General features: G+C 64.3%; 1 protein-coding gene across 1 annotated transcript; it reads left to right on the plus strand.

Moving 5' to 3' along the window:
* The first annotated feature begins 7,747 nt into the window (after nucleotides 1-7,747).
* On the plus strand, nucleotides 7,748-11,084 carry GRINA (glutamate ionotropic receptor NMDA type subunit associated protein 1). The gene is made up of 7 exons (XM_039254194.1): nucleotides 7,748-7,886; nucleotides 8,877-9,228; nucleotides 9,313-9,425; nucleotides 9,496-9,696; nucleotides 9,813-9,941; nucleotides 10,122-10,265; nucleotides 10,359-11,084. The coding sequence occupies exons 2-7, from the start codon at nucleotides 8,901-8,903 to the stop codon at nucleotides 10,506-10,508; spliced, it is 1,065 nt and encodes a 354-aa protein (XP_039110125.1). The 5' UTR covers nucleotides 7,748-7,886; nucleotides 8,877-8,900; the 3' UTR covers nucleotides 10,509-11,084.
* The last annotated feature ends 417 nt before the right edge of the window (nucleotides 11,085-11,501 follow it).

The raw sequence follows: 11,501 nt of genomic DNA on the forward strand, positions 1-11,501 counted from the left end.
ATGTTTATTCATTATTGAGACAGAAAGAGAGCATGAGTGGGGGAGGGTCAGAGAGAGAGGGAGACACAATCTGAAGCAGCTTCAGGCTCCTAGCACAAAGGCCGACGTGGGGCTCGAACCCACAAACCGTGAGATCATGGCCTGAGACAAAGTCGGACACTCAACCAACTGAGCCCCCCAGGCGCCCCAAGAGTAATGTCTTTCAAAGATCTGAAGGAAAACCCATTTTGCCCCGCGTGCTATGTCCAGCTGCACTTCCAATGCCGGGGACCAAATATGGATCTTTGGTATTGGTCTCGCTGACTAAGGAGCACACTTAACTTCACAGAAATGTCTCGAACACCTAGCAACTGTCATTTGGGAAAAACAAAAGTTTACGCCAATATCAAATTATCTGTAACCCTAAAAGCAAAATAAGTTTAAAAATCCAAGATATTAACTACCCACCGAAGGAGATGCCTCAACTAAACAGATGAAGGGTCTGCAGGAAGGGGACAAGGGGCACCAGGTGTCTGCCACCCGGCAGCCGAGCACAACCCAGGAAAAAACCACCCTTACGCGCCTTAGCCCTTGAGCCCTAGAATGGTCTCTTATGCAACACAGCTGTAACAATAGGATTGCATTTCCTTCCTGCCTCTGTGGTTCAACGGTGAGCATTTTTTCATTGCCGTTCTATGTCCACCAACATGGGGCCCAAACGTGGGGCTTCGTGACAGTTACAGAATAGAAGGTGACGTCTGTCAACCCTGGTGACATAATACAAATAACATAACCGACCAAACTGTGATGGAAGAGGCAGGCGGAGACGCGGGAGGCGGGGGGAGCCCATTCTCCTCGTCTTCCACGTAGGAAGTTCAAGTGTGCCAGGTAAAGTCAGGAAGGCGCACTCCGGCTGCAGGAGTCATGTGCACGTGACTAAGCCAGCAGCGGAGCAGGGGGTCGGGGCGGCGGGGCGGCTGCTTTCGTCGTGCTGAGTCCAAAACCGGAGGGAAGGCACTTCATCCAAAGTACAGCGCTCACCTCCAGGAAAGCGGCGGGGGCGGGCGGGGGCGGTGGGCAGTCTGACGAAGGCCGGGGGCTCCGCGGGTCCAGCTGGGCCCCCCCACAGCTCTGTGCCCCAGCGACAAGCCCGCCTCCACGGTCCCCACCCCCGCCCGCCGGGCTGCGGGCGTGAACACGCGACCTGCCCCTCCTCCAGCTCACTTTCAGACTTGCCCTTGCCCTCACCTTGCGGTCACCCTTCCACCCTTCATCCTGCGCAGCGTAGCTCCAGGCGCCGTACCCCCCTCCCCCGCCTCCCGAGACCCTCCCCCTCCAGGCTCTGAGGCTCCCGGCGCTACATTCTGGTTCCCCATCCGTGGCTCCCAGTCTTTGAAACACAGCCACGCCCAGAGTGTCCGCGCCCAGACAAGTAAAAATACTGCGAGCCCCGTTTCCGCTGGGGCAGGCGATCCCAGAACAGCACCGGGCACGGTATTTGTGAAATGAGCCATCCTCAAGGTAGCCACGAGATGGCACCACCACCCCATGCTTCAGACCAGGAACCCGGCAGGGAGAGCCCTGACCCTCACTGTCATTTGGCTTCAATCAGCAAAATGGGTACCCAGGCTCAGGCCGGTCAGATGGTGCGCTCCCCCCAACCTCTCTGCCCTTCTGCCGTCCCCCTCCACTTAGACTTTGTGAAGACCCTTTGGGCAGGAACCAGGACTCAGGAGCCTGTGCTGCCTCGTCCGCCAACCCCGACATAGTCAAAAGGGACAGCCCAGAGGCTCTGCGAGGCTGGAGTGGTGCCAAGACCCAGGAGGTCATGAGGCTGGCAGGACGGAGTGTGGACTCCCCAGACAGTGCGCGGCCTGCCACGAACAGCGTCCGGGGCGTCAGGGAGGGCCTGCCCCACCGCCCGGAGGACAGCCCAGCCTGTCCAAGGGCCCCTTCAAGCCTCCGCTATGGCGCTGGCACCTGGAGAGGAAGGGGTGCGGGCCCTGGCTAGAGCACTGGACCCTGATGGCTGGCCCACCCCACCCTCCCCATTCCGGGGCGCAGCCTCACAGGTGGGGCCCGAAGCTGCCAAGAGGAAGGCCAAGCCCGGACCCTGGGCCAGCCAGCCAGCACTGGGCGTCAAAGCCATGGAGGACAGCGCGGTCACCACCAGGGGCACTACTCACGCCATGGCACCACTCCAGATGGGGTACCACCGCCGCAGGTGACGTGCCCCCCCAGGACCCCACCATCTCCTCCCGGAGGTAAACCTCCAACGCCCCTAGTGCCCGGCCCAGCTCATCCACATCCACTCATAGGCCACACACACCACCAGCCGGACCTCCCCCCCCAGAAGCCTGTCCTCTGCGTCCAACATGGGGGACCTCAGGGAGGGCCCGGGCTCACGGTGGCATGGTAGCGCCCTCCTGCTGGACTCCCCGGCCTTGAAGCTCCAGGGACGGTGCAGGGCCAGCTAGCCTCCCCGTGCAGCCACCTAGGCCCCTCCCGGCCCCAGTGCAGGCTCATCCTCAGCCCTCTCTGTCCCCGGCTCTGGCAGCGGCCCACCCTCCCCATCCAGGCCCTCCAGGGCGGCCATCAGCTCTCGGACCCCCTCTGGGTCAGTGGCCAAGCCCAGCCAGGGGGCAGCTGCAGGATAGGATAACTCGAGTGAAAGGTGGAGAGAGCGTTAGGGGCGCAGGGCCACCAAACAGGTGCGAGTATAGGGCAAGGCAGACAATGGAGCCAACAAAGGGCCGTGGGATGTGCTGGGGTCCCCAGGGAGCCCTACCCAGTCTCGCGTTCTGGCCATTGCCTGTACTGTCACTGCCTGTACTGTCTGGGGGCCACAGGGTGTGGGAGTGGCCAGAGAGGGCCCGGAAGACCTCACTGGGTCCAACTGTCAGGAGAGAAAGTCAGGGCCCAAAGGCACTCACCCCTTGCAGGCCTCTGAGCAAGAGTTGAGGAGACACCTGGGGCTGAGATGTGGGACAGGGGAGGGGCAGCGGTGGCCTCCATCTCTACCCCTTCAGGGTCTGACACACTGAAACTGAGCCTCTGGCCCCAGAAGCTCTCCCCACTGGGCCAGACGGGAGCCCGGCCCTGCCCAGGGCTTCAGGCTCAGCGTGTGACCGACAGTGCCACCTAGCGGACTTTTCAGGAACTACGCCACCGCCGGGCGCCGGGCCAGGGCTCCCCAAAGCTGTAGGACCACGATAGGAGGGGACGGTTGGAGAGCCCAGGAAAGGCATCCGCAGCCTCCAGTGGGAGGAGGGCTCCCGGGACACTCACCCGAAAGCCAGTCAGATCTGGTCCTTCCCCCGGGATGACGGCAACACATCCCAGGCCAGAGGTAAGGTCCTCGCAGTCAAGATGTAAGAAGCCCGTGGCTCCCGGCTCCATGGACAGCACCATCTCCACCAGGCCCCCTCGCCCCCGTGGCCCCACAGGCCCCAGCCTCACCCACCCCACCTGCTCCACAGACCCTGGGGCCATCTCCACTGTGGCCACTGCGCCTGGAGACCCCACTGGCCCTGGGCTCACCAGCCCCTGTGTCCCAGTGACCCCATGAGCCCTAAGCTGACTGGCCCAGCCTTTCCAAGAGACCTTATAGGACCTGTCTGCAGAAAAGGCTCCTTCCTGCCTGTCCTGGTGCCACCTCAGAGCCGGGTGTCACTGTCCCTGCAGCCGTCAGTGCCCTCCCCAGCCCTCCCGCTGGGCCACTTGGGGGGAAAGGAGAGGACAGGGGGCCCAGGCGGCGTGAGGAAAAGGGAGGGGTGGGCCACCCAGCCTATCTAGCCCCACTCGCCCTGCCAGTGCCGGAAGGAGACAGTGGTGCCCAGGAGCCCAGGCTGGCTGTTACGGCCCCCCCCGGGGCGCTGCCTCCGCAGCACGCACTCTCCAGGTACAGGGTGCGTAGGGTGCCCCTCACACACGCACAGCTAGGGCCTTCGGCACCCGGGCCAGGGACAGACCCCTCAGCCCCCTCCAGGGGCTGTGCCTCCAGGACCCGGACCCCCCTGCGGGAGGGCGCGAGTCTGCTCAGAGCGCCTCCCCAGCAGCACACCCGCTAGGGTCCTGCCTCCCACCCGCCGGGAGAAGGGCAGGGGCGCTCGGACCAGGACCCGGTCTGGTCCAGGGCTGTCCAGGGCATGGCAAGGCTGTTCTGGGTGCCCCGTGGCATGCAGCAGGGCCTGGGTCTGCTGCTCCAGGTGCTGCGGCGCAGAGGCAGGGGGCAGGGGGACAGGGCGGCACCATGGGGCATGTGCTCCTCTGAGGCCCAGACCCTGGCAGCATCTGCAGGCAGGGGCGGAGTGGGGTGTCGAGGGGGGGCGGGCAGCCGGCAGAGGGCGCTCAGGCTGCCCCTTCCACCCGCCCCCTCAACTGCAGGCTCCTGGGAAGCTCGAACTGCCGGCTCCACACAGGACTCCCCCCCCCCCCCATAGGCTTCTCTAAGCAGAGCACAAGCCGCTCCTCCACGATGTCCGGCGCCGGGGGCAGCCCGCCAAGCTCCACTGCTACCCGCCGCCCCTCCCCCACCACCCCACAACCCTGGGGCCTGACCCCGTGGGAAGGGTCAGTCCCACCCCACTCCTTCCAGCCCCTTCCAGGACCCTCGGCTACACTGTCTGGCATGCCCCCCCCACCACCACGTTGTGTGTGTGAAGGGGGATCGTTCGCTCCCCAGGCCCTGAGCTGCCTCAGCCCCTCCTTCACACAGACTCCTGGGCCTGGTCTGCAGGCAGGAGGCCCGGGGCAGGAACACAAAAGTGAAACTGAGGGAGAGAAGGGGCAAGGGGCTAGATGACGGCCTCCCTGATCAGGTTTCTCTTCCTTCAGGCCCACCTGTCCTGTAGAACCCCTCCCCCCAGCTGACCAGGAGGTGTGGCCACGTCTGACCCCCCAGGCCCCATCCGTCAGGCCCCAGCTGACCCGCCCCGGCTCACAGACTGTGGGGGCGGGGCGTGGGGAGCGGCCCCTGGGGGTCCTCTACTGCCGCTGGCCTCTCCCTGTAAACCTCATAATCGCCGATCACCCTCCCTACTAAGTGCACCCGGGGTCTGGGGTCGTCGCCCCTGCCCAGGGACCTCCGGCTCTGGGTCCCATTCCCCGTACAGGTGCAGCTGCAGCTTGGACGCCCAGGCCTGCTCCCGGCCGCGGCTGGCACCCCGCCCCTCAGCCCCCACACCCAGCAGGTGACTAGGCCTGACGCCTCGTTGGTGCTGAAGGGGAGCAGCTCGCGGCCTCAGCCTGCAAGGCCCCCGTGTCTCCCAGCACAGCCAGCTCTGCAGCCTCTGCTCTCCTTCCTGGGGCTCTCCGGTCCGTGCACCCGCCGGTCTCCCCATCCGACCCCATCACTCCCTCGTCGTTGTCACCAGGGCTAACCCAGAAGGTGCAGTTTGCTGACACGGCTGGCTGCAGCAAATCCCCAACGCAGAAGGGGAAATGGAGGCACAGGGCAGTGCCGGGACTCACCCAGTCTGCACCTTTAGACTCTGCACCCACTCTTGCCACACACCGCCCCCCCCATCTGCTTTCAGCCTCTCAGAGTTGTTCCCATGGCTGCTCTCCATCTTCTACCTCCCATTTACCCCTCGGCGCACCCGCTACTCCCCCAGGGGCCTGAGGACCTGCCCAGCCTGCACCGCACACTGCACACCCGGCGGCCTGGCCTGCGCCTCCGTCATCGCTTCCCCAGATCCCTGCCCTAACCTCTTAATCTGCCTCTGCCACTCCTGCACACGCTACTATCCACCCCCGACAGAGAGGGCAGGGCAAGCAGTGTGAAGTGGTACCAGCAGCTGCTACAGCTTGAGTCACTCACAGTAAAAGCCAGATCCAGGCTCTGCCTGACCAGGCCCCAGCACCACCTCTGTCCCTGTTCCCGGTCCTCTCCCAGGCTCAGCCAGCTCCACACATCCCCTGGGGCAGCAGGTCACTCCCGCCTCAGTACCCAGGCACCGGCCCTCCGCTCTGCCTGGACAGGCCTCTCCCATAGGGTCGTCGAGCTCCCACTCTCCTGTGACTCCCTCACCCCACCCTTATGGTAGATTTAACTTGAACCTCAACTCTCTAAGGACCTCTGACTTGCGTGGGCCCCATCCAAGGCCATTCAACTTCATATTTGTCTTTTTTTATTAAAAAATTTTTTTAAACTATTTTTAACTTTTTTTTTTTTTTTGAGAGACAGAGCACGAGTGGCAGAGGGGCAGAGAGAGAAGGAGACACAGAATCTGAAGCAGGTGGTCAGCACAGAGCCTGACGCAGGGCTGGAGCTCATGAACCGTGAGATCATGACCTGAGCTGAAGTCATACATTTAACCGACTGAGCCACCCAGGTCACCACTGAAAAAAATTTTTTATGTTTATTTTTGAGAGAGAGAGAGACAGAGTGATGTTTATTTTTGAGAGAGAGGGGGAGACACAGAATCCAAAGCAGGCTCCAGGCTCTGAGCTGTCAGTCCAGAGCCCGATGTGGGGCTCAAACTCACAAGCTGTGAGATTATGACCTGAGCTGAAGTCAGACACTCAAGCAACTGAGCCACCCAGGAGCCCCCAAATTTGTCACTTTTAATTCTTTTTCTCAGAGTGGGCCCCTCAAATTGTATGAGCTTCTGGTTCTACAAAATCTGAATCTATCCCTGCCTGTTCTATATTTTCCCTGCCTGTTCTATATTTTCTCTCCTCGTAGAACTCGTCACCTCCTAACATGTAACCTACTTAGTATACGAGTCCCTGACGCAGAGGGTCTGCCGCCAGCACCCGTGTGCTTGGGCAGCTCACAGCATGACCAGATCATTAAACCTTCAGGAATTCCCGTGAACACGTGTGACACTGGTGGCCGCTTGGAATCAACTGTGACGGGTGTGCTTGTAACACCAACACATGCAAAAGGTAGAGATCAGGGCTTCCCCTGCTAGCCGCAGGTCTCAAACGTTGAACCAGCACACACGTGGGCACAAGAGAGCATTTTCCGAGCCACTGCGGGTCTGGGAGAGGCCAACCTTGCCACAGGAAGGTCCGGAGGCACTGCTGCAGACATCGTCCCTGGCTGTGGCAGCCAGCACATCGTCAGGAGGATGGCTGAAGCCGAGGGAAGACGCAGACTTGGCCCCCGGTCCTGGCAATGAAACCGGGCTAGGCTGCCACCTTCCCAAGCTGCAGACGTGAGGACCACAGGAAAGAGAAAAGGCCTAGGACCCAAATGCAAATAGTTCCTTCTCAATGATTGGTAGAGGATGGAGCAGTTAAGCCATCAGGCCTCTTGATTTGGGACCCACTCGGATGAAAAAGCAAGGAAAAAGGGAAAGCGAGGTTTTAAGACCAAGGAGGCATAGAGGGTCCTTGGCAGCCTCAGCACACGCCCCATTTAGGAAGACGTTTCCCAGCTCCCTGCATGAATCAGCCAGGCCAGGCCTTTGCCTCTCGGGGTCTCGGCTTCGCGGCCCAAGCTTACCCTTCGGCGGGACGCAGGACAGACCTGGGACCCGAAAAGGAGCCAATAAGGCAGCCACAGCGGGGGGGATCCAACCGGGAACGGCCCAGCCTTCCCCGCAGAGCGCCGCCCGCAGCCCGGCTCCGCCGCCTCCAGGCCCCGCCCCGGCCCCAGGCCCCGCCCCGCGCCTCGGCCCCGCCCCGTCGCGAGGCCCCGCAGCGTCTCCGGAGCCGCAGGCCCCGCCCCGTCACAAGGCCCGCAGCGTCTCCGGGCCGCAGGCCCCGCCCCGCGCCTTCGGCCCCGCCCCCTGCCCCGCCCCGTCACAAGGCCCCGCAGCATCTCCCGAGTCGCAGGCGCAGGCCCAGCCCAGCCGGCCGCTGAACGGGTGCTGGTGTGGGTGCGGGCGCAGCCGCCATCGACCGCGCGGTCGCGCACCGGACACCGCGCGCACCGTTCCGGAGGCGCCCCGCGAGTGGTGAGTCCCTGGCCCGGGCACGGCAGCGTGGCTGCCCCCTCGGCCGCCGGGCCGGCCGCCCCCGCGCGGGCCCTGCGCAGCCGAGCGGCGCCGCCGCGGGTCAGTCGGTAGGTCCCGCCGGGGCGCACGGCCCGAGCGGGCCAGGCGCGGCGGCAGGCGGCCGGCGGCGGTCGTCAGGGGGCGGGGGCGGGGGCGGCCGCGACTGGACCCCGCGTCCCGAGCATCCCCCGCTAACCCCCGGCCGGGCGGCGGGGCCCACCCGCCCTCGGTGCGGGCTCCGTGGCCGCCGCCCCCACCCGCCTCGCCGTCTCGCCTGCTTTGTTCCCCCGCACGCCCTCTGGTCGCTTCCATCCCCCACACACCCCCGCACCCCGCTGTTCCTGGCGTACCCTCCTGGCGGGCGCCCCGGCGAGCCGATCCGGGCCTGCTGCCCCCACCTGGGGAGCGAGGGACGGTCGGGCCTGCCTTCAGACCGGGGTCACGGCTCTGGCTGCTCACAGATGGCCTGGGGATTTCCTGGGATAGAAATAGCCGCCGGCTCTGGCCCCTTAAAGCTGCTTAAGGGGCGGGTTGCGAAGGGGAGGGTCCGGGCACACCCCCACACGTCGCTGACCGCGCCCCCAGCCCCGACCCGGGCTGAGCTCGGACCCAGGAGACGCGAGCCGCGGTGACAAACCTCCTCCAGTTGCTTCTGAGGAACAACCGAAGCCAAAAATCCCGAAGCTGAGGAAGTCATCATCTTGTCTGTCCCCTCCTCCACTTTTGGGGTCGTCTTAGAGCAGCCCCTTGTGAAGCCCCCATGCCCAGCTACCCAGGCTGCACGGGCTCTCCTGATCCTTCTGCTCAGGGGGGACTGCCAGTGGCCCTGGGGGCAGAAGTCATGAGTGCCCGTCTTTGTGGCCTGGTTCTCTGCAGCAGGTGGGGCGGGGCGGCGGTGGCTGGTTCCGGGGACTTGTCACCGCAGGGCTGACTTCTCTCTCTCTCCTCTAGGGGGAGACCACAGAACCCGAGGCCATGCCCCATGAAAAGAGTTTCTTAGTGTCTGGGGACAACTATCCTCCCCCCAACCCTGGATATCCTGGAGGACCCCAGCCCTCCATGCCTCCCTACCCGGGGGCCCCCTACCCACAGCCCCCATTCCAGCCTTCCCCATACGGCCAGCCAGGGTATCCCCAGGGCCCCAGCCCCTACCCTCAAGGGGGCTACCCTCAGGGGCCCTACCCCCAAGGAGGCTACCCTCAGGGCCCCTACCCTCAAGGGGGCTACCCGCAAGGGCCGTATCCACAGAGCCCTTTCCCCCCCAACCCCTACGGACAACCACAGGCCTTCCCGGAACCTGGCTGTGAGTAGTGGGGCGGAAGCCGGGGGGAGGCCGGGGCTCCAGTTACCCTCCAGCGGCACTGACCCAGCCCATCCTGGTCCTCAGCACCTCAGCGTGGAAACTATCATGAAGAAGGTCCCCCATCCTACTACGACAACCAGGACTTTCCTGCCACCAACTGGGATGACAAGAGCATCCGCCAGGCCTTCATCCGGAAGGTGGGTGGAAGAGGCGGGGGGGGCGGGGGGGGTGCCGCTGGATGGGGGTCTGAGCCGGCTCCCTCCACAGGTGTTCCTGGTGCTGACCCTGCAGCTGTCCGTGACGCTGTCCACTGTGGCCGTGTTCACCTTCGTTGGGGAGGTGAAGGGCTTCGTCCGGGAGAACGTGTGGACGTACTACGTGTCCTATGCCGTCTTCTTTGTCTCCCTCATCGTCCTCAGCTGCTGCGGGGACTTCCGGCGGAAGCACCCCTGGAACCTCGTTGCACTGGTAACTCCGTACCGGGCCCCCTGTCTTCTCCCCTGACGCTCCCACTTTGCAGCCACGGGAGGATGGGGTCGGGGGTCGGAAGTGGCTCCCCAACCCAAGGTTCCGTCTCCCCACAGTCCATCCTGACCGTCAGCCTGTCCTACATGGTGGGGATGATCGCCAGCTTCTACAACACCGAGGCGGTCATCATGGCCGTGGGCATCACGACAACCGTCTGCTTCACGGTGGTCATCTTCTCCATGCAGGTGAGGGGCCCCGGAGGCAGGGCTGCTGGCCCTGAGGGCCCAGAAGCCTTCTGGAGACCCAGCACCCAGAGCCTCCCCGTGCACCCGCACCCACAGACCCGCTATGACTTCACCTCGTGCATGGGCTGCATCCAGTCTCCTTTCCCCCCTACCCCCCAACCCCCCAACCCCCGCCCGCAGACCCGCTACGACTTCACCTCGTGCATGGGCGTGCTCCTGGTGAGCATGGTGGTGCTGGTCATCTTCGCCATCCTCTGCATCTTCATCCGGAACCGCATCCTGGAGATCGTGTACGCCTCGCTGGGCGCCCTGCTCTTCACCTGTGTGAGTCAAGGCAGTGGGCGGCCCGCAGGGCGGGGCAGTGGGACGTGCGGCGGGCAGGCTTGTCCCACAACGGCGCCGTGCCGTCACCCGCAGTTCCTGGCAGTGGACACCCAGCTGCTGCTGGGGAACAAGCAGCTGTCCCTGAGCCCGGAGGAGTACGTGTTTGCCGCGCTGAACCTGTACACGGACATCATCAACATCTTCCTGTACATCCTCACCATCATCGGCCGCGCCAAGGAGTAGGCCACGCCCGGGGCCCCGCTCAGGCGGCGTGGCTGGCCTGGACCCTGCCCCTGGCGTGGCAGTGCCATCATACCTCCCCTCTCTCGTCCCTGGGCACAGCCTGGGAGTGAGGGGCCCTTCTCCCACCCTCCTGTGTGTACACTGCAGATACCTGTGTCTGGACCCACCGTGGCCAGCGTGGCCCCTTGAAGCCCTCCGGCCCCGCCGCAGGGCAGTGGGGCCAGGTCTCCATGCCTCCTCCTGCCCCATTCACTGTTGCATGAGCCCTGTCTGCCAGCCCAGCACCCTGGGGTCTGGGGGCGACACCAGGCCCCAGGGGAGCGGGGTCAAGCCAAGAGGTGAGGGTGCACGTCTCCCCTCCTGTTCCAGCCCCCGCCCCCGCCTGGCATAGAGAACCCCCTCCCCCTCCCCTCCCCCTCCCCGGAGCACTGCCCTCTGGGGGTCCTGCGGGCTGAGGGTTTTGTTCCTGTGCTGAGCCCTGAGGGCAGAGAGGTTGAGACTATTTCAGGGGAGGAGGAGGACGCCTTCCTCATGTCTTGCTGTCTTTAAAATTCCAATAAACGGGACCTTCTGCTCGCTGCCTTCCCGTCACTGGCACAGCCGCTTCTGCAGGGGGAGGAGGCTCTCGGCATCCCCAGGGCACAGGGAGAAGGAGCAGGTTGGCCTGCTGGGAGCGAAGGTCAAGGACAGAACAGCAACCGACCCTTCTCCACCTGCCACCCCCCAGCCATGTCATAAGGTTCAGGCCTAAGACACACGGGCACCTGAAGGCCTCTGGAGGTCAAGCACGGGGCCACGTGATGGTGACTTTGCCACGAGCTCCCGGGAGCTGCACAGCATGACGGAGGGGCCTGTGGGACACTTACCATCCTGCCCTGGCTCGGGCGGCAGCACAGGTCACTGACCTGCCCCAGAACAGGCCCATCGTGCCCCTCAGTCTGGCTCTGCCAGGCCCCAGCACTCCCATCAGCGGGCGCCTGACGGGCCGCCCAG

This window comes from Hyaena hyaena, unplaced genomic scaffold (assembly GCF_003009895.1).
Source record: "Hyaena hyaena isolate Hyena2069 unplaced genomic scaffold, ASM300989v1 scaffold_474, whole genome shotgun sequence".
Taxonomy (NCBI): Eukaryota; Metazoa; Chordata; class Mammalia; order Carnivora; family Hyaenidae; genus Hyaena; species Hyaena hyaena.